General features: G+C 40.8%; 2 protein-coding genes across 2 annotated transcripts; one reads left to right on the top strand and one right to left on the bottom strand.

The window, feature by feature from the left end:
• The first annotated feature begins 11793 nt into the window (after positions 1–11793).
• Positions 11794–22421, top strand: LOC101388759 (H1.2 linker histone, cluster member). Its single transcript, XM_004432047.3, has 2 exons — positions 11794–12484; positions 22156–22421. The coding sequence occupies exons 1-2, from the start codon at positions 11847–11849 to the stop codon at positions 22382–22384; spliced, it is 867 nt and encodes a 288-aa protein (XP_004432104.2). The 5' UTR covers positions 11794–11846; the 3' UTR covers positions 22385–22421.
• LOC106802100 (histone H3.1) lies at positions 20626–21124 on the bottom strand. Its single transcript, XM_014788701.2, has one exon. It carries the CDS (start codon positions 21120–21122, stop codon positions 20676–20678), a length of 447 nt encoding a protein of 148 aa, XP_014644187.2. The 5' UTR covers positions 21123–21124; the 3' UTR covers positions 20626–20675.
• Positions 22422–22735: the final 314 nt, after the last annotated feature.

The following is a 22735-nucleotide window of genomic DNA, read 5'->3' as shown; positions in this document are numbered from 1 at the left end:
GTTAATATCTGAACTCCTCCACTAGATTCTTCAGTGACTGAGACCATCTCTTTTCTTCTTGATAATCCTAATGCTTTGCAGAGTAACAAGGACAGAGCTACAGAGTTGCTTCTGTCATAACAGTTTGTGCATTCCTGAAAAAACCCACATGCAAAAAAAAAAAAGTATGCTAAAATCAACAAGGTTTATAGAAAGATAGGATTGGGCAGACAACTCAAAACTGTGGAACACGTTTGCAAAAGGAAGAAGCAACTGCTTCCCTCACAGATACTCAGAAGAGGTCCTTAAGTAACTTAGAACCTTGCACTGATGTTCAATTGAGTTAATTAATGGATAATCATTGAATAGATAGCTAAGTCATTTCTAAGTAAAATAGAACACTGAAATGTTTTCTAAGCACATCTGTAGGTTCATATGCTTTTTCTTCTTATTTTTACATGCTCTAGAGAGGCTATATCTTTGGGTTTGTTAATGAGCATGTTTATTTTAGCCACTTTCAGTAGCTCTAAGCAAATAACCTAACATTCATATCATCAGAATCCCAGGAGAAGAAATAGAGAGTTGGACTGAAAGAATACTTGAAGAAATAATACCTAAATATTTCAAAATTTGATGTAAGACATAAACCGAGTGAACCCCAAATAAGATATAACCAACGAAACTCATGTCAAACACTTCATAATTAAAATTCTAGAAACTATGGACAAATTTAAAAGATCTTGAAAGCATCCAGAAAGAAATGACCTAAATGGGAACACCAACTCAGATCACAGTGGATTGCTCATCAGAAAGAATGGAGGCCAGAAGGAAACCGCATATATTTTTTAGGTGTTGAAAGAAAAGAACCGTCAACGGCAAATTCTGTATCCTTTAGGTAAAACTATTTTCAGGAATGAAGGGGAAATAAAGACATTCTCAGATGAAAGAAAACTAAAAGAATTTTTTGCTACCAGACCTACCTTTAAAGAATGGTTAAGGAAAGTTTTTGAAACAGAAGAGAAATGATGAAAGAAGGAATCTTAGAGCCAGGAAGAAAGAATGAACAATGGAAAGACCAGAAATATGAGTAAACACAATAGATTGTCCTTCTCATGAGTTTCTATATCATATTTGATGACTGAAACTAAAATTATAATACAATTTGATACTCAAGACAATATTTTAAATTAAGGAGGATAAAGGGATCTAAATGGAAATGAAGTGTCTATGATTCACTCAAGATGATAAAACATTGATTCTAGTAGACTATGATAAGTCACATACATTGTAAGCCCCAGAGTAACCACTGGCAAAACCATACAAAGAAAGACACACAAAAATATTATAAATAAATCAAGATGGAATTTTAAGAAATTGTTCAAGTAACCCACAGAAAGGCAAGAAAAGAGAAATTGAGGAAACAAACAGAAAACAATAAAACGGCAGAGTTAAACCCTAACATGTCAAAAATTGCCTCAAATGTAAATTATCTAAATACCTAAATTAAAAGCAGAGTTTGGCAGAGTGGATTAAAAAAAAAAAAAAAAAAACCTGAAATCTTAATTGCTTCTCTATCCTCCAACAAAATTTTCCAACACTGGAAATGTCTGTACCATTCACTCCATAGCTGAGGCCAAAATACGTTAAGTCACTCTTAACGTCTCTTCCACTGGAATATAAGTTTCATGCAAGGCTTTGTTTGATTCACAGGTATAGTTGTTATGGGTTGAATTGTGCCCCCTCAAAAAAAGATACGTTGTAGTCCTAATCCCTAGTACCTCTGAATGTGACCTTATCTGGAGATAGGATCTTTATAGAGGTCACCAAGTTAAAATTAGGTCATTAGATTGGGCTTTAAACCCATTTGATCAGTATCCTTACAAAAAGGGGGAAATGTGAACAGACACAGATTCACAGAGGGAAGAAGATGTGAAGAGAACAGGGAGAAGATGATCCTCTACAAGTCATGGAGTGCCTGAGGCTGCCAAGAGAGAGGCCCGGAACAGATCCTTCCCTCACAGACCTCAGAAAGAACCAACCTTGTCAACTCCTTGATTTTGGACTTCTAAGCCTTCAGAACTGTGACACAATACTTATCTATATTAGAGCTGTATAGCAGCTCTAAGAAACTAATACAGTTACGGTACCTGGCTCAGTGTGTTATACACAGTAGACACTCAATGAAAATTTGTTGAAATAAAAAATAATTTGGGGAGATAAGCCTGGGTGTTAGTGTTCTAGGAGGCAAATGGAGGAAGGGGCAGGGAGAATTTAATATTGAGTATGCAGATTTTCTTTTAAAGTCCTATTTCCAGTTTTGCACTGCATCTTCATCTTCAGCTGTGCCTGAGGCCTCTGAATCCGCTGTCTCTCTGATTCAGCATTACCAAAGAAAACCCCTCAGTCTTCTGCTGAGCTGGGCTCTGGTAGTCGCCCGGCTGTTAATGTGAGGAGGTAATCTGGGCAACAAAATGCTTCTTTCACAGGTCTCTAACAAATTGGTTAGATTTGCCTATTTTCAGTCCTGCCCATAACCCTGACCTCAGAGATACCTGGTGTCTCAAAGACCTAAATATTTCTAGGGTTCTATGGCAGGGAATTTATTTGTTTCTTATTGGTCTTTCCTCCTGGAGGTGTTGGATACAGCTTTCTCTGGTCTAACAAGGCATTTAGCATTCATCCATCTGCTCTAGAGCTTCTAAAATTCTGTTTACTTCTCTCATGGGTTGTTGTCTTTTCTCCCATTCCCTTCATCTATGAGGGTTTATACCTTCTCTGCAAAATCCTTTACTGTCATTGGCTGGGGTTAGGAGAAGGAGCAGAGACTGACGTGTTCAGTCAGCATGTTTAACTGCAAGTTGGTTCCTTTAAACAAAAAAATAATGAGATGTAACAGTGGTAGGAGCAAACCCTATTTGCTAGGAACCATGCTAAACCTTATGTATACATTATCTCACTTCATTTTCAAAAATATCATGCTATCTATCAAGGAGTTTACAGTCAGGTTGAGGAGACACGCCCTAATACATTAAATAGCTAAATAGCAACGCCCTGGAGTTCTAGTGTTGGAGTTCAAGTGTCATCTTGACAATTCCATTTCTTAGTGCAAATGTTATCTAGTTAGGAGTCCAAAGACCTGATTGCTTGTTCCTGGCCTTTTACTGTACTGTGGCCTTACCCAGCTTTTCTGAACCTCAATCTGCTCATCTGTTAAATGGGGTTAATCATTTCTTACCACCAAATGATACTTTATATGAGTGACCTCTTACAACTGTTAACAGATCTAGACATCACTAGAAGGTAATAAGTACAGACCTGGCAGATTAGGAATAAACTGTATGCAATACATTTTGGTTTAGAGTGCCATCAGAACTAATGCCATACCATCGTGTAAATGTCTAGTTCAGCTGGGAAGAGTCTGAGGCCAATGCCATGGCTACTTTTGTTAATTGTTATTCTTCAGCCCTTTCAACAGCCTTAGAAAGTTTAAGGGAGAAAATATCTTTGATATTTAACATCTTCCATTGAAAACTGTCCATATATATTTTTTTTCATCACTGATGAGAAAAGCAACAGAGTCTACTCTTGTTCACCTTTGCACAACCTGAGTTTTTGTAAACTCTATTTTCTGGTGAGTATAAATGTGTGCTTTAAAGGCATATGAATTATAATCAGTCTGCAAGGCTAACATATGGTAAAGCCACTTCAACTCTCTAAGTCTCAATTTTCTAATTTGTAAAGAGGTGATAGTAACAGCTATTTCATAAAATGATATTTAGAATTAAATGAAAAAAATTAAAGGTTGATAAATGAAGGCCTCAGCACAGTGCCTGACATATAATCAAGGCTAAACCATGTTTATTGTTATTACATATCCTAATATAATAATAATAATATTATCAATGACATTGCATATCTGAAGATGTTGATCCCTGCCAAGTGACTGGTTAGAACCCTCTTACAGTTTGCCTGTATTGTGGTTATCATCTCACTACTAAAATAATAATAATAAAAAAGATGAAACATATGCAGTCTCTCCGGGTCTCTGGGGTTCTTATGCTTAATTTGCTACTCACGTTTAAATTGAAGTGGCTCTATGAGACTATTTCTACTCCCATTATTTGGTACAATTGGCCATTTCCTCCTTTGGTCTCCACTCTACACTATACAGACAGACGTAAAACATTCCTGCCCATTCTCTTCCCTTGTCTTTCCCCTTTTATTCTAAACTGTAAGCACTACGAGGGTAGTTATCTGTATTTCTCCTGCTTAATAATTGTTTGGGGGAGTGAATGAATCAATCAATGTGAGTTTCTTGTCCATTTGACAATTTATTTTTCTTTATGAAGAATATTGTCTCCGAAGGTCCTGGTAGCCAGCCCCCATGTATTTGACTGCTCTGGGCCCTTACTCCAGTCTCACAGCTTCTCAATACTGTCGCCGTCAACTGTGGGTAATAATCATTTTTTTTTTTTATTTTTTTTGAGGAAGATCAGCCCTGAGCTAACATGCGTGCTAATCCTCCTCTTTTTGCTGAGGAAGACTGGCTCTGGGCTAACATCTATTGCCAATCTTCCTCCTTTTTTTCCCCCAAAGCCCCAGCAGATAGCTGTATGTCATAGTTGCACATCCTTCTAGTTGCTGTATGTGGGACGCGGCCTCAGCATGGCCGGAGAAGCGGTGCGTCGATGCGCCCCGGGGATCCGAACCCTGGCCGCCAGTAGCGCAGCGCGCGCACTTAACCGCTAAGCCATCGGGCCGGCCTGTAATAATCATTTCTGTTCATCAAAAGACTGTATGTGATTCGGTTTTGAAACCTTTTGAAACTGCAGGCATTTTTAATTTGGAGCATCATCTAGTGCCTTTTGGCACAAACAACATCCTACATTATAAATACCTTTGCCGGGCAGGGAAGTGAGGCCAAAGCAAAACCTGTTAAATTGTTATCCTTCAGCAATTCAACTAGCTTTGGAAACTTTAAAGGTTAAAAAAATAATCTGTATATTTAATTCTTTACCTAACACTCTTTAAAATCTCTAGTTAGCAATTGGGTGTTTTAATTTAATTAATCAATTAATTTATGTTTTATATTTCACAGATGAGAAAACAATGGAGGAGAGATCTCTTCTATTGGACTTTTATAGAACCTACACTTTAGTGTGATCTACTTTTCGGGGTTTTGTTTGTTGTGTGTGTTACAATCAAGAAGCCACATTGATCTTAGACACATTGCAAAGTCACATACCCCTTAAATCATTCTATCCTTATTAGCACATAGTGTTTAATAAATTTATTATTACTGTTATAATTACTATTATCATCATAATTAATATTCCTTAATATACCAGGAATTTCATAATTTTGTTGCTTGTTAAGCAAGGGCCAGTTCCAGTGTTACTGTCTTTGCACACTGGTGTTTTCTTCCATCATCCTCCTTCTCACTTGGTCATTGTACTTTAAAAATTAAAAAAAGTAATTTAGCATTTTAGAAGTTGCCCTGGTAAGACTGCATGTCTAACCTGCGCCCGCAGGTAAAATGGACTGTTTCCTCCTTGCATGTCCACTCTGACCTCTTTCTCAGCCACTATTTCCTATCTTTTTCTATGTCCCCATCCTCCAAACCCAACCTTAAGGGTAGAGCCTGTCTTATTTACTTTCTTATTCCCCTAACCCAGCACAGTGCTGGGCTTATAGAAGGTGCTGATTAGTTCTTTGTGGAATGAGTCAATTATCCAGCATGATTTTTCTAGACCACTTACACAAGAGTCCAAGCCACTTAATTTGTTCCTCCCATGTTCTTGCCTGCGTATGGACTTATTACAGTCTCAGGGCTTCCCAGTGTCCTCAGGATCATCATCTATCAGATGGGGATAATAATTTCTGTTCACCAAAAGAGATGGAAATCGGTTAAGTGTATAACTAGAAGTTAATCATTAGAGAGGCTTGGAGAAATTGGAACATACCAGCCTCTAAAATAAGCCTTGGTTGGTTCAGAGCGCCACCTCGTGTCCATAAGAATAAACAGCATGACACATTCTAAACACCATTGAGGATGTGTTTGCAGGGGTGAAAACGCCTTCTGCCTAAAACTCACTAAACAAATTAGTAAGTAATTAATAGTTGGGGGTGTATTTTAATTTTATGCACTTTATAAAAACAAAAGTATTATCTTCTTTGAATTCAGTTCAATTGGTATTTTAATGTGTGCATGTGTGTGCGCACGCGCGCGTGTGTGTGTGGTACATGAATTGTAATCAGTCTGCAGGGCTGTCCTAGGAGAAATCTGAATTCACAACCTCTATTTCTTTATTGCTGAAGTGATAATGCTTGTAATGGTAGGTACAGGATGCTGGTGAAGATGGAATGAAAATAGCACATATATTGCCAGGGACACGGAAAGTGTTTAGTTAACTATTATCTTTATTAGCAGTATTGACACTCTTAAATCAACAGTTGCAGAATTGTGCCATGTTGTGGTTATAAGAATGTATGTATAATTTTTTAAATAATTTTTATTAAATATATATACAATTTTGTACTTACAATATGGCAGGTACTACTCTAAGAACTATATCAAAATTAACTCACTAATTCTCATAACAACTTATGAGACAGGTACTATTATTGCTACTTTATAGATGAGAAAACTGAGGCATAGAGAACTTAATTAACTTGTCAAATGGCAAAGTTGAATTTGAACCCAGGCACTCCAGCTTCTGAGCCTCCTTTTGATAAATATACCACGCCACCTCTGTATTTTTCCTGGATTATTTTATAATATATATATACTTATATAAAATATAAGTGCTACTACCACTAACCATGAAAAGTATAAGAAATCTATGCATTTATGGAAACATAGCTACAAACCCTTAGGCAAGCTAACAGAATGAGAATTTGGTCCCAATCAGAAGCTTTGTTTAATTTGGGCAGGTTTAGGTGAGTTCAGTAGTAAAAAATGCAGGGTGATGGACTACTTTGGTCCCTCTCACATAGTGGCAACACACAGTTCTCCATGATAGCCACACTTGCCTGCCATTGAAAGTATGCACACACCTGGGATGCAGGAGGCAGGGACTGGGTGACTATGTGAGTGTCATTGTAATCTTTTCCCACTGAATTTTGAGTAAGGAGTGAGTTCCAAGAACAGCAACAGGGGGATGTTCACTGAGGAACAGTGATGGTCTTGAGTTATGTGCTCACCTATCACTCCTCAACACACACACACAATTGCATGTGTGCACACATATGCTCATATGTGTATACACACATACACGTACACATACGTCTCTCTTCTCTGATGGTCCAGCTTCATCTCTTGCTAGAATCTCTTCTTGAAGTCTTCCTTGGTATAGTACATAGGTCCCGTGACCTTCCAGAGGCTGCCAGAGGAAGTGCACATAATTGGAAAGAGTGAACCAGTTTGTTGGACTTGGTCTACTCTCACCCACCCCTCCAACTCAAGGAGAGTACCAACTTTCCCAGGATCACCCTAAAGCAGGAGGATCCCATGGTGCAAGGATCTAATGGGAACAAACCTCAAAGAAGAGGCTGTTGTGTGCTCAGCCCAATCCCAGGAACTATATTTCTTTTGGGGATAGTTTTGACTTTTGAAACAAAGCCATTTGAAAACAAGCTTGAAGAATAACATGGCTATTAATGATCTAGTTTCCTGTGTCACTTACGTGGTGCTAAAAGCACTTCCAGAATGTTAGGCAAATATGTTTTGCAATGTATTGTTCCTTTTGTAATACTCTCTACACATTTATTAAGCTCCTACTATGTGCTTTACTACTACATTCTCTGTCGGTTTCCCCAATGTATTTTGAGGGTGTGTCAGGGAATAAAGATACAGAAACTTTGGTCTCAGTCCTTGAGGTGCCCACAGGCTGGTAGGGGAAATCTTTTGGCTCAAGTCTAAATGTCTAATTCTTGGCCATTTGCCTGCAAAGATTGAAAAAAGAACAGAAAAGTTGCTCTGGGTTGTTTGTAAAAATGGTTTGTGCAGCTGAAGCAAGGAAACAGACTGGAGGGCCTACACTCTCATTTAGGCTGCTAATCTTTTGAAGCTCTGTCCTGCATATGTTTTCTCAGTCTGCCCAACATTGTCAGTCTCATACTGGACCGAAGCACTAACACTGTACACTATTGGAGCAGGCACGCCAGTGGAGTGGCTGCTATCATGAGCCTCATCCCCTGGTGAGTCAGGAAAAGGCAGGTTTTAATCACTCCCAGTTATGGCCTGCAACAAGGTTTATTAATATTAGGTTAGCTACCTCCAAAAACAAACAGAACCCTGTTCTGGCATGGTAGAAGGAGGAAGTGAAAGAAAGATCAACTGTCGGCCCCTGATCCATACACCCGTCCCAACAACTTTCACTCTCCTTTGAACGCGTCTTGCTGTTCAAGTCTGTCTCTCTCTCCAGCTGCATTTGGATTGGACATTCTGCTGTGCATATTTAGTTTGTCCACCAGCTTTCAAGACCTGAAGAGCGTGAAACAAAAAGAGCCAACCATAATATTCAGGATGTGTGTAAATACAAGAATACACAATTTATTGCATTGTAATATTTAACTGTGTCCTCAATTTATTGATAGCTATGTTGAGGCCATCAATTTTAAGTGGGAAGACCACGCCTGTAATCTGAATTTTCCCTTGGAGCTAATTTTAATTGGCCTTTTATTGCTCACAGGCTTGTTCAATCTTATTTCAAAGCCTGAGACTCGAAAGGACATCTACTGGATCTAAGGTTGCTTTCAAGTTGATGGTCAAAAAGTTTTGTATCTTCCAATTTTTAGAATGGTTTCTAAAGATTCTGATTCAGAGCCCTTAGGATAAAATGACTAACCAAGCATCAAAGTAAAATTTTCAAAACGTTAAAAACATGACTCTCATACAAGTACTGTATATAGCGAGCTAGTGCATGGATCAAGGAAGGATTTAAGTCATTAAGGAGGGAGCAAGCAGGATGACAAAGTTAGGTCAAAGCAGGATACAGGGGAATGGAAAGTCAGGGAATGAAAGAATGCTAGAAGGCTAAAAAATCAGATATAAAATTGGTTAATGTCCTATTGGCCAATACAATCATAACTTTTAGGATTATCTTTTCTACTGGAAAGAATTCATTTGCATCTCTACTGGACAAAACCCTTATTAATGTATCAATCTTCTACAAGTGAAAGTCTAATTTTACATACCCTCGGCCGAATCAAAAGTAAATATTAAGTCAAAGTGATCTTTGCAAAAGCCACGCTGTCCAGTATGACAGCCACTGGCCACATGTGGTCACTGAGCACTGGCCAGGCTGAATTGAAATGTTTTACAACTGTAAAATACATACCAGATTTTGAAGACTTACCATTTAAAAAAAGAATATAAACTATCTTAGTTTTTAAAATATTGACTTCATGTTGAAGTGATGATTGTTTGGATATATTGAGTTAAAATATATTGTTAAAATTAAATTAACCTGTTTCTTTTTACTTTTTTACTTTTTTCAATGTGAAAACTTAAAATTAGTTCAACTAGAAAACTTAAAATTATATACATGGCTCACGTTCTATTTTATTGGATAGCACCGTCCTATCATATGACCCACAACTGGACTTAAACAATTTTCTAATACAGCTTGGAAAGACGTGAAGAAATATTTTTGTGCTGTTTTTAAGTTTTGGATAACTTTTCTCAACACAAATTACAGAGATCTGGAGAAGGGTTACTTGTTTCTCTGCCTTCTGGCCTCCACCACGTGGCCAGGAGGTTGGGAGCAAGACTGGGGGGCTGGTGTCCTAATGACTTGAGATCTGGGCTTTAGATTTGCTAGTAGAGAGGTGTGATTTGATTGATTCAACCTGAGTGATCCCATTAGCGAACCAAATCACAGTAACCAAATTTACATGTTACTGATTTATAAATCAGGACACCAATTTATCGTGAAGGGAGGTCCAGTGACCTGGTAATCAAGACTCCACACAGCTGTTTTCCTGATGGTTACACACACTTAACTGAGTTTCAGATGAGGAGGGTGCACAACGCACATAGAACCAGAGCAAAGTGACAAGTTCTTATTTTTTTACCAAAATGATGCAAGTGCTTTAGTTTTTTGTACACTTTCAATACTTTCTGACAATTCCTATACTCAAAGTCACACTGATGGACGGCAGCCCTACAGTGGTTTTCTATGGCTGCTAATTCATCTATCACTAATCTTATTAGGCAGTTAATTCCCAGGGGACGTGATCAGTAGTAGATACAGTTGCCAAATGTTGAACAAATGTTATTCAACGAAACCATGGGGTAATCCTTAGTCTAAAAGAAGATGCTTCATTTTTCCTTCATCACTGAACTTAATTTGCATAACCCTTTTGACTACTACAATCTAAGGCTGACATCTTTAATACATATTTTTATGCAGATGTATATTTGAACAGTAATTTCTGGTGAGTTGTAATACTTCCTTTGTCCCTAAATATAAATGTATAACTATATTAAATATATGAGCAGAAATTTTCCTTAGCCTTTTCTCTCTCAAAAAGAAAAAAAAGAAAGAAAGAAAGCAACGCTTGGAACCAAAGGGTGAAATATGAAGTAGCAAGCCTTAAAGTAGTAAGGCAAACTTTAGAATAGAATACATGTGGCCAGCTTCAGAGAGGCTAAGAGGTGAGCACATCAACAAAAAGTGGTATAATAATTAATATGTTCTAGTACTATTCCTCTATTTCTGTTTAAACTTTTGCCATATAAGTTTTTCTATTTCAAATCTATCGTGCATCTTATAAGTCAAAATGTATCTTATTAAAGTCAGCTGCTTTATTTTTATCTATATCTTTGAGTTCCCAGTTAGAGAGTATCCTATACCATGACATGGGTTAGATGATGTTATTTTCATGTGCTGAAATTTATCTCTTTATTGCAACATACAAAAATAAATAAATGCTTGTTTTCTTTGAAAACAGATCATCTCAATGTCTCTAGCTGCCAAGTCTACTGGGGGTTCTTTGCAGGCTTAGGGGGTCTTCTTTCTTCCTTTATTACCCCTATTCTTATTATCCCAGACCCCCCGCCTTGCACAACCCAGAGGGGAACCTGAGAGCTTTTTAAAAACAGCCCAATTTCTCGCCTTTGGAGAAGTGAAAAGAGTGCCCCGCCCCCATCTATGAAAAGAGGGATTTGATAAAGAGTTTCAATGTTTTCAAATCCAAGATTTAAGTCTTTAACCCCCCATCATCCAGGAACCCCCCCAAGGCTTCTGAACCCCCTCCCATCCCGCCCTAACTGCTTTGGACTGGCCCGGGAATCTCTGTCCCAGTCCACAGTTCCTGTGGGTCTGTACGCAGAATTCACAGAGGACCTGTGTTACTTCCCTTGCGAAGAAACAGAATTATCGTAAAAATTTAGGTGGAAACCATTTCATTTTTGTCCCCAAAAGAAGGGAAGGATGTGCCCAACCACCCCTGAGAAAAAGAACTTTCAGGGGCAAAGGAGCGAACAGGTAATTTAGAAGAAAAACAGAAAGTGGTCTCTGACTGCCCTGGACTTCCCTTGGAGTTGGGGGAGTTGGGGACGCCTGGACGCGTTGTCTTTGAGGTTGCGGACAAAATAAATGGAGAGCACGAAGCCTGAGGCTTCTCGGATCCTTTCCTGACCAAGCCCGGGTGATTTAGTGCCGGGCATTTTAATATTTTTCCCCTTTTGTGCAGTGGAACAAACACAACTTGGGCGCACAGCGGCGGCTCAGAGCCTGCCAGCCAGGCGGGCGACCGAAGCACCAATCAGCGCGCGCCTGCGCTCTATATATACGGCGGCCGGGCCCAGGCGCAGTTCCATCGGTGCTTTGCCACTTGTGCCCGAATTTTAGATCGTCAACATGTCGGAGACTGCTCCTGCCGCTCCTGCCGCCACTCCTCCTGTGGAGAAGGCCCCAGTGAAGAAGAAGGCGGCAAAGAAGCCTGCAGGGGCGCGCCGCAAGGCGTCGGGGCCCCCGGTATCCGAGCTCATCACCAAAGCTGTCGCCGCTTCCAAGGAGCGCAATGGCGTGTCCCTGGCTGCGCTCAAGAAAGCACTGGCGGCCGCTGGCTACGACGTGGAAAAAAACAACAGCCGCATCAAGTTGGGACTTAAAAGCTTGGTGAGCAAGGGGACTTTAGTGCAGACTAAGGGCACCGGCGCCTCGGGCTCTTTCAAACTCAACAAGAAGGCTGCCACCGGGGAAGCCAAGCCCAAGGCCAAGAAGGCGGGTGCGGCCAAGCCCAAGAAGCCTGCGGGAGCGGCTAAGAAACCCAAGAAGGCTACTGGGGCGGCCACCCCGAAGAAAAGCGCTAAAAAGACCCCGAAAAAGGCGAAGAAGCCGGCGGCAGCTGCTGTGGCTAAGAAAGTGGCCAAGAGTCCAAAGAAAGCTAAGGCTGCCAAGTCTAAGAAGGTCGCCAAAAGCGCAGCTAAAGCAGTGAAGCCCAAGACTGCCAAGCCGAAGGTTGCCAAGCCCAAGAAGGCTGCACCCAAAAAGAAGTAGGTTGACCATCTGCTTCTAAAACCCAAAAAGGCTCTTTTCAGAGCCACCACTGATCTCAAGAAAAAAAAGAGCTGAACATCTATCTGTTTACCTGCGTAGTTATTTTTCTCTCTTTCCACTTACTATACTAACGCAAGATTTGCGCGGGAGGGCTTGAGGACTGGACGCCGGAGATCAGGAGTTGGAGAGAGTGACGGCCGTAAGGTCATAGGACCTGGACCTACCCGTGTGGTTCGTCTCTTCCCTTTCGCTGTTTCTGGTCAGCCTCCCCGGTCAGCTGTTCGGGAGCGTTCTCGGGCAGCTGGCGTACTTCAGATCCGCCAGCCCCGCCTCACGCCTGTTGAACAGCAAAAACAACTGCAAGTAAGACTAGCCAGTCTCTGTCTTGAGGAATATCCCGATTGGGCGAAAAAGTCTTTTAAAAGTCCCGCCTTGCTCGCGGGTTGGCCCACTCCTTCAGCCCATGATTTTAATCCTGCATTTAATTGGATGGTGCCCGGCCCGCTGTTTGTTTATTGTTTCGTTTCTGTTGGGTTGAGTTTGCCTTTTCCCCTTGATATGGAAATACCTGGTCTTTTGGACACTTGACATGTTTTCGAAAGTCAGGCTGCTGTCTCCTGGGGTCGTAGGTAGCATCCATCCCTAGGAGGAGAGTGGCTGCAGGCGCCCTGCCCCGCATCCTTCTGTTAATTCCCGTTTGCCTGGCAACAAAGGAAGGCATCTGAAAAACAGCTGCGGCGGCGGCAACGACGCTCCCACCCAGGGCAATGCTGGACCGGGGATCTTTCTGTTCCTTGTATCCTGTAACTTTCGACAAAGGTGTGATTGATGGATTTGAGCGCATCAAAAACAACTTTTTGTCGGCCATTTTGTCCTGGCAGGCCGGTCACCGATCCTCATTTTAGATAGACTTCAGCATTTAAAAGTCGAAGACGCTTTAAAGGCATTTTTGTGCAGTTCAAATGTTTGTACGCGAAAAAGAAAAAAAAATATATATATATATATATAAGGAAACTTGGAAATGTGTGTGGATGGGGGTGACGTTTCCAATAAAGGGCTTTAGTTTTCATTAACAGTGTCATCTGTGGATTCTTTCATAGTCATGGCGTTTCTCCTGGATAAATTCCAGCGTCCTGTTTTTATTCCGGGGGACACAGATTTTCTGGAGACAAGTGCCAGGGACAGGCTCTGGAGACCCGTTGCCACAATGACGAATCTAGTATGAGTTAATTCCCGCATTAGTGGTCGTAACCACGAATTTAATCCCGCCCCGCCCCGCCTCTCCTCTCCCAACCGAATTGAGTATTTTAATCTTCGTTTTCTTTATAATCAGTAGTAGAAAGACCTTCTCTTCTTTGACAGCACAACACATACAGGAGGAGGAAAGACAATTCTCCCTTGGTTTCTTCCAGTAATTTTGTGTTGTTAATTCTACATTTTAAAAAATAGCAGTCTGTATTTTGGTGTAAGGTTTAATATATGGATAATTTTTCCCCCAAGACCATTTATTAACGGTTTCATTTCTGCCTCCCCTGTCCGCCCAACCCTCATTTGAGATGCCGCGTTTATCAGAGGCTAAATTCCATGGATAAGTGGACTAATTCTTTATTTTCTAGTTTGTTCCTTTGGTCTTTCTCGCCATTCCTAAGGTGAGATCACATTGTTTTAAGTATTGCTCATGGCGCTATCTTCGATGTTAAGAAAAATACTGACCCATAGTAGGTCATGGTAGGTCACTCAAGTAACAGTTGAATGTTTAATAAACTGAGGTGTTATAATATGACTTAAATAGCTGGTAGAGCTAATTCCCTCTCATTACTCTTCTTTTTCAGAATTTCCTGGTTATTCTATTTCTTGTTTGATTATTTTGTTTTTCCATATGTACTTTAAGACGCTTCCCCCCTCCTACCCTTTCATCCTTCCATTACACATAAAACCTCAACACCCTATTGGTAGATTTATTGTAATTGTGCTAAATTTATAAACTAATCTAGGGAGACGAGTTTTCCTATTCGAGAACATTTTGTGTTTTTCCATTTGCTCAAATATTTTGTACCTGTGGAAAATGTTTTAAATTTTCTCCAAATATATCTTCACGTTTATTACTTTTTTTTTTTTTTTTTTTTTTTTGCAGAGGAAGATTTGCCCTGAGCTAATATCTCTGCCAATCTTCCTCTATTTTGTATGTGGGTTGCTGCCACAGCGTGGCCACCAACGAGTAGTGTAGGTCTGCACCTAGGAACTGAACCCAGGCCACCGAAGTGGAGCTTGCAGAATACTTAACCACTAAGCCGTAGGGCCGGCCCCGATTCCCAGATATTTTATCTTCTTCGTTGCTGTTGGAAATGGCAGCTTTAGATTCTTTGAGGGCCAGCATTCCATGAAGTGCACATTAAAGATACTCGGTTATTGAAGGGATCTATGCATAGGTGAATTAACAGTCTCTAGAACAGTGCTGTCCATGGCTACACAAATAAGGAAAAAAGAAACAGGTGAAATCAATTTTAATAATATAATTTAACACAATATATCCAAATTATTATTTAACCTAAAATCAATGTAAAAATATTGAGATATTTTACATTCTTTTTTGTTTCTCATACTCTTTGTTTTTTTGTGTGTGTGAGGAAGATCAGACCTGAGCTAGCACCCATGCCAATCCTCCTCTTTTTGCTGAGGAAGACTGGCCCTGAGCTAACATCCATGCCGATCTTCCTCCACTTTATGTGGGATGCCGCCACAGCATGGCCTGACAAGCGGTGCGTCGGTGCATGTCCGGGATCCGAACCCGGGACGTCAGCAGCGGAGCTCGTGCACTTAACTGCTACGCCACGGGGCCATCTCCTCTCACACTCTTTGGAATCTCTGTATTTTACATATACAGCACATCTCAGTTCACAGTAGCCTGTTTCAAGAGCTCAGTTAACCATATGTGGTTCATGGCGACGATATGGACAATGAAACTCTAATGCCCTCTGGTCTCAACTATCCTGGTCTTCCCCAACCTCATCTTTGGTTTAAAGCTTGAATGCCAGTATGTCTTAATATATACTGTCTTCTGGGGACTAAAATTTGAGGGAGAAAAGGTGTCTGACCTCAAAGGATGGTTGATTGGTCCAGAGGTCATTGGACCAATTTGAACTAATCAAAAATTTCCTGTTCAAAAACTCGAGTTGAGTTATGGAAACTGAGGTGACTGGGAGCCGCCATCTTAGACACTGTAGGAGAAACCAAGAGATCTGGTGGATAAAAAGAGTAGAATGGAGCCAGAGTGAACGGAAGAGCAGAGGTGAGATGTATAGAGCTGCAATGTCTGGGTTCCTGACATCTCCTGAATTCCTGGTTCTTTGAGTCATCTAAACTGCCACTGGGGCCACCTCACTTAGCTCAGGTTGGGTCAAATTGCAGCAACCAGGAAACCTAATGAAGACACTCCAAATACAATCACAGTTTGTGCTTACAGTAAGAGCACCATGCACTTCCATGTTCCTTTTCTCCTTCAGATACTTAGAAGTTCACCTACTTGCTTGATTTCTCACATCAACTCTAAGAGTTAGGCAGGGGAGGAATCAACCTAAGCATAGAGAGTTGATTCTCTAATTTTCCTTCAAACTTCTTGTGTACACCCTTTCGGGTGTCAACTTATTGGGTTTACATTTCAGCCTAACATTGAATGTCTCCTGCAAACAGATTTGTGTAGATGAAGGATGTCCTTCACTTTAAAATGGAATGTAATCCTCAAAAACAAATATAGTCACCCTTCTCCAGTACGGGGGGAGGAGAGCTCATTCACAGAGAGCTAAAAGTTATTATAAAAATGTCTACTTTTACCTAGCCTTTAGATACAGTCTTCAACAATATGTTTTCTCAGGTTTGTCAATCTTCTTTATTTCTATTCCATTTCCTAACAATTGTTCACATGGTTGGCCAGCTTAGGTCTAATAAGCGATTCATTTGAGTCTAAAAATTGACTCTTTTAAGAAAAAGGTCCTTGTCTTGATTTTATTTAGTTTATGAAAGCTGTATTTTATTTTGACATGAATATTATCCTTTTATTATAATTTATTATAATATTATCCATTTATTATAAAATAATATTGACAATGGCAATAATATATTCAAATATTTGCCCAAACATGGCTGATTAACCAAAAATGGCAACAAATACTGCATAAACTGCTGACTGATAATTCAACAATGAAAATTCATGAAATGTCCATGTCCAATAGAAGTAAGTACCACAGAAATTAAGGGCTACTCGTAATGCATTATTCTAAACTTTCTTTTCTGTACATATGTACACAGTGCTCTCATGGCTGAAAAATTGAATATCCTATTACTTACCCTAGGTGAAGCTCTAGGTGTCATTTCTTCTATGCCTGAGGGAAACATAGAAGGTAATTTTGTGGTTGAAATCCATGCCAGAGATGAACAAGTCCAGTACAAGGCAGGATTACATCATTAGAGGATTTCAGAAGAGAAGAGGGATTTAGGGCACAGTGATAACAACAATAGCATTGAGAGCTAGCATTTCTTGAGCACTGATTTACGACATGTCGAGCACTGTTGCTGAGCACTCTACATTTATTTTCAAACACATTCTTGTCATAGCACTTTGAGGTAGGTGCCATTATTGCTGAGGCTTGGGGACGTTATGGACGTAGCTAGTTAGTTTCTGATCAGTGAGTCAGTATAATTATCTTCTATCTACTCGTGCTCAGAAATATAGTAAGAGCCACACAAGTAATTTAAAATTATATAGTAGCCACATTAAAAAAAAGAAACAAAGTCTATTATATAACATTTTAACCCACTATAATCAAAATACTACTTCAACAATAATATAAAAATATTAAGGAGACTTTTTGTTCTATTTTTCATATTAATTCTTTGAAATCTAGTACATATTTTACAGTTAAAGTTCATCTCAATTTGGACTAGCCACATTTCAAGTGCTTTATAGCCACATATGGCTAATGACTACCATCTTGGACATTATAGCTCTATGGTAAATACTGTGAGGAAGATACAAGCGAATACTGCTCTGGAGCAGAATCCAGATGTTTCCAAGGAAATAATTATTCTGACCTGGTCTTGAAGCCCAGAGAGCATTCCTAAGACCTGATGTTTCTGCTGATCATCCTACCCACTTCATCTCATACCAGGCCTCCGACCAGAGGACTCTGATAACAGAATTTAGCCCAAGCCAGGCCACTGCAGCTCCTCCTCATTCACCCTCAGGCAGCACAATCTCCGAGACAGAGCTACCCTAGAAGAGAAAACTAGATCTATCATCCATTTTGGGGCCATCTTATTGATCAGAAGATATTTAGACAGTGGATTTGGTATGAGACTGCATGGCAATGATATTTGCTAGTAGTATGAATTTGGCCAATTTACTAAAATCTCTTAGGCTACAGTTCCTCCTCTGTAGAATGGAGACACCGAGAGAACTTGTCTTTCAGTGTTGTAGTAAGAATTATATATAATAATTCAGGCCAATGAGTGCATGTGGTACTTGACCCATGGAAAACTATCAGTGTTAACTATTAGACTGACCCCTCCAATGAATCTGTGGTATTATTGTTTCTTCCTTCCATGGGGACCTCTCTAAAGGAAGACGGTATTCGGTACAGAATGGTTCTGTAATACATCCTGCAAAGCTGTCCCAGTGAATTCACCTTTACACTGAAAGTGTTCAAATTGCTCAGAGTTGACTTTATATCCTCCTCATTAAGTTTTCTCCTCCTGGTATCTCTCTCTGAGAAGAGTACCACCATCCAAAGCATCATGCAAAGCAGTGCTGTACCTCAGAGGCCTGCGAGTCATCCAAGACCAGTGACTCTCAATTCCTAGGGCACTTGACTGAGATGTGCTAGAACAGAGTGGTGGGAGGGCAGGTGAAGACCATGTATCAGTTGGAAAAGCATAGTCAGTTCCGAGGCAGATTTACCCTGAAGCTAATTGAAACTCAAGTGTCAGGCCTTGTGCTTCCAATGCCCTGGGAGGGGCCCCTGGGGGTGTGTTCTCTCCGTCTCATGTTTTTAAAAACTGCAATGTTAAGATATTTTAATCACAGCTGGTTAAAATCATTATTTCCACTCAATCTTCCCTTCCATTACAGTTCACCTTTTGTCTGATTATGTTGGGATGCTGATGAGCATATTTGGGATTTGTGAAGAGAAAATTTACTTGGCTATGTATTTAGTTTGGAGTTAATGAGGTGTATAGTGTAATTTGCAGATGTGCTCATATATAGTTCAGTTGTTGCTAGCCAATCTGATGTAAGAATTGCTTCAAGGAATATTCCTACTGCTCACTGACAAACTCCCCTGGATTTCTTCCAAGAAGATGCAGAACTAGATGCCATGTGCCATCCATGTATTCATAGCACCCAGCACTGGGAATGAGTGCATAGTAGAGAAGAATCAAGATTTGAAATGTATAGAGCCAGAAGCTAGTCTGTGAAGAATTCTTCCCAATTTTACATTCACATATGAAAGAAGCTTGACAGAGGATTTTCCCAACTTTGAAAACAATCTTAAAAACTTACTTGACATTATCAACAATGTTTTGAAGCTGAAACTCTTCCAAGTTATCAAGAGAATAAAGCAAGTTGTGATCAATCACCCTGGAGCAAATACTGAATTCTCTTCCCATTGTCTATAAAAAAAATATTACAAAATATTTATTTGAAAATGGAATCAGAGTATGCAGTCAAAAATACAGAAAAACAAAGGTTTATGGTGTTGTATTTGGGTTAATGTGCTATTTTTCTAAATTCTGTGATGGCTATGGTTTTGTCTGTTTTTGTAATATTGGAATTTGTTGATTTATTCCCCCATTATAAATTAATATTCACTGTCTAGTTTTGTATTTGTAATTTTGTATGGTAGTTTTTAAGAGTCACCAAGTTGTATAAGCTTTAGGGCTCAGAAAACCTTGATCTATTCCATCAGTTACATTATACTTTTATATTTGGAAAATTAAAAAAGAAATTAACAAGGCCAGCCCCGTGGCTTGGCAGTTGAGTGCGCGCGCTCCGGTACTGGCGGCCCTGGTTCGGATCCGGGGCTCGCACAGACGCACCGCTTCTCCGGCCATGCTGAGGCCGAGTCCCACATACAGCAACTGGAAGGATGTGCAACTATGACATACAGCTATCTACTGGGGCTTTGGGGGGGGAAAACAAAAGAGCAGGATTGGCAATAGATGTTAGCTCAGAGCCGGTCTTCCTCAGCGAAAAAAAGAGGAGGATTAGCATGGATGTTAGCTCAGGGCTGATCTTCCTCACAAAAAAAAAGGAAAGAAAAAAAAAGAAATTAACACTTGATGTTTTTGTATTTATTAAAAGGAGGCATGGGTAAAAGAGAGAAGCTCTATAGTTGATACCCTTCAGTATCTCAGATATCATTGATTTTAAGCGTAAGCAAGGGAACTTTGGAGTTCCTAACAAGTCATCTTTCTTGTTACATAAACCTATTTTGTGGACCTCTGGTGGTGAGTACTGAGGTCAGTTTCTATCACCTAAACTACAATCCCATTTCAGATAGACCAATACCGGATTCTGGAGCCAGATGTGAATGTTTTGTGGACTACTAGTAATTTTATGTATACTGATATTGCTGTTAGACTTATTTGTATTATGTTAGATGGGTTAAAAGTAGGAGTGACAGGGCACGGTCAGGGGCTTCTATATAAATATACTCACTGTTGTCTTGGACCAAATTCAGTTAAACAAGAAAATATGAGAGTATCAATATGAACGTGTTTCTGAAAACTAAAGACAAAAGATAACTATTTTAGAGAAAATTCTCTGGACAATCCAAGCACAAAAGCTTACTTTGGCCTCCATTTCCTGTACACAAACATAGCTTTTTGTGCGTATGTCAAAGTAAAAGAATTGCTTTCTACAAGTCACTAGGCAACACGTGGCTATTTAATAGTTAATAGGTCTACTGCCGCTTACAGCGATCTCATTTAAATCTAGAAAGCAGCCAATTAAAGTCTCAAATACGTGGTATTAACTATATACGCCTTCAAGCTTTACATACTTACACTTTTTCACAATGCGTAGTATCTTACCTATTAGCAATTGAGATCTACAATCAAATTACAACTGCTTTTAAGTGAAATTGTGGGTGGCTCTGAAAAGAGCCTTTTTTCAATCAAGAGGAAAAGCTTGTTTTATGCTCTTTCTCCGCGGATGCGGCGCGCGAGTTGGATGTCCTTGGGCATGATGGTGACGCGCTTGGCGTGGATGGCGCACAGGTTGGTGTCCTCAAAGAGCCCCACCAGGTAGGCCTCGCACGCCTCCTGCAGCGCCATCACGGCCGAGCTCTGGAAGCGCAGGTCGGTCTTGAAGTCCTGCGCAATCTCGCGCACCAGGCGCTGGAAGGGCAGCTTGCGGATCAGCAGCTCGGTGGACTTCTGGTAGCGGCGGATCTCGCGCAGCGCCACCGTGCCGGGCCGGTAGCGGTGCGGCTTCTTCACGCCGCCGGTGGCCGGCGCGCTCTTGCGGGCTGCTTTGGTGGCCAGCTGCTTGCGCGGCGCCTTCCCGCCGGTGGACTTGCGAGCAGTCTGTTTTGTGCGAGCCATTGGTGCGACTAAAGACAAACCCAGAATCTGTGGCATGCAGAAGCCAAGTTGCCTTTAAATATAGTTAGAAACATTCTGATTGGTCTTGTCATTTTTCAAAAGTCCCGCGCGATAAAACCATTGGCTCAAGGGTGACCAGGAGGATTGGTTCATTACTAGAGAATCTGATTGGCTGAATTATGCCACCGCCCATCCCTGTACTATTTTTTAGTCTTTGAGACCTGAAGGTATTAATTTTCAAATGTTCTGTTTCATCCTGTCACCAAGTACAGTGTGCATAACTAGCCATTTAAGGACCATGTTGAATGTAACTTCTGATTCAGTTAATCTGAGTGGGACCTGATACACTGAATTCTTGACACGCTCGCAGATTTGTCAATCCTGCTGGTCGGCACACTAAATTGAACCTTGTTTTCTTTTCCCCGAGTTGAGTTAGCTTTTTAAAAAATAAATCTTGAATCGCCTGGACTGCCGCTTCCCAGCTCTTAGTCATTTTATCTCCCCTAATCCCGAGTCTGTTTTCTCTTGTGTGAAACTACATGGCACTAGGTTCCCTGGGTGGATTATTTGGAAGATCATATGTAAAGCGTCTGGTCTAGTAATGCCAGATAACACACTGGACCGCAGCAAATATTCGCTGACTTGTGTTGGACAAATGGTTTCTGCTTAAATTGAAATTCAAAAACCCCGCGCAGCTCTATTATCAGCCAACGGAAAATTTTCCCTGCTCCTTGTTAGTCTCGAGTTCGAGTGACATTCCTACCCTGGCTTTATTTTAAAAACACCTTGTCGGTTTCCCAAGTGTCACCTGTAGTGCACTAAAATAATTGTTGTGGACAGCCTATTTTTCTGGAACTCAAACGTTTTAACGGTACCTTGTATATTGCAAAGAGTCAAGACTGATGTTACCAACGAGGCGTGGCTTCGGTTACCAGCTTTTTTGTGAAACTATGGATGGCTCTGAAAAGAGCCTTTAGATAGCTGAAAAACGTGGGAGTTATGTGTTGTTTTGTTGTAGACTTTACTTGCCCTTGGCTTTGTGGTGGCTCTCGGTCTTCTTGGGCAGCAGCACGGCCTGGATGTTGGGCAGGACGCCGCCCTGCGCGATGGTGACTTTGCCCAGCAGCTTGTTGAGCTCTTCGTCGTTGCGGATGGCCAGCTGCAGGTGGCGCGGGATGATGCGCGTCTTCTTGTTGTCGCGGGCCGCGTTGCCCGCCAGCTCCAGGATCTCGGCCGTCAGGTACTCCAGCACCGCCGCCAGGTACACCGGCGCGCCGGCCCCCACCCGCTCGGCATAGTTGCCCTTGCGGAGCAGGCGGTGCACTCGGCCCACGGGGAACTGAAGGCCGGCTCGGGATGATCGAGTCTTGGCCTTAGCTCGGCTTTTACCTCCTTGTTTCCCACGTCCAGACATAGTAACCTAAAGAAATTCAACAAAACCTTTGCAGAAGGCGAAGAAATGTATACCAGTGCTTGAAGAAATTATTTTATGCACAGTGCAAGGATGCGCTAGTAAGCTATCCGATTGGTCACAATGTACTGTTTTCTATCCAATAGGAAAAGAGAATGAGAATCCCTTATTTGCATAAACATCTCCCCGTAGTGTGCTGCTCTGTCCAATCAGGAGTGACAAATCTTGAACCTTCATT

The sequence above is a fragment of the Ceratotherium simum genome, chromosome 13 (genome assembly GCF_057802395.1).
Source record: "Ceratotherium simum simum isolate JZ-2026a chromosome 13, ASM5780239v1, whole genome shotgun sequence".
Classification (NCBI taxonomy): Eukaryota; Metazoa; Chordata; class Mammalia; order Perissodactyla; family Rhinocerotidae; genus Ceratotherium; species Ceratotherium simum.
The sequence above is the reverse complement of the archived record's forward strand: the minus strand, read 5'-3'. Positions and strand labels throughout refer to the sequence as shown.

Bases quoted from the DNA above. Each gene is read 5' to 3' on its own strand.
- LOC101388759 (XM_004432047.3), top strand. From the start codon at position 11,847: ATGTCGGAGACTGCTCCTGCCGCTCCTGCCGCCACTCCTCCTGTGGAG. The intron at 12,485-22,155 runs GTAGGTTGACCA...CTTGGGCAGCAG, and splicing joins AAGGCTGCACCCAAAAAGAA to CACGGCCTGGATGTTGGGCA.
- LOC106802100 (XM_014788701.2), bottom strand. From the start codon at position 21,122: ATGCCACAGATTCTGGGTTTGTCTTTAGTCGCACCAATGGCTCGCACA.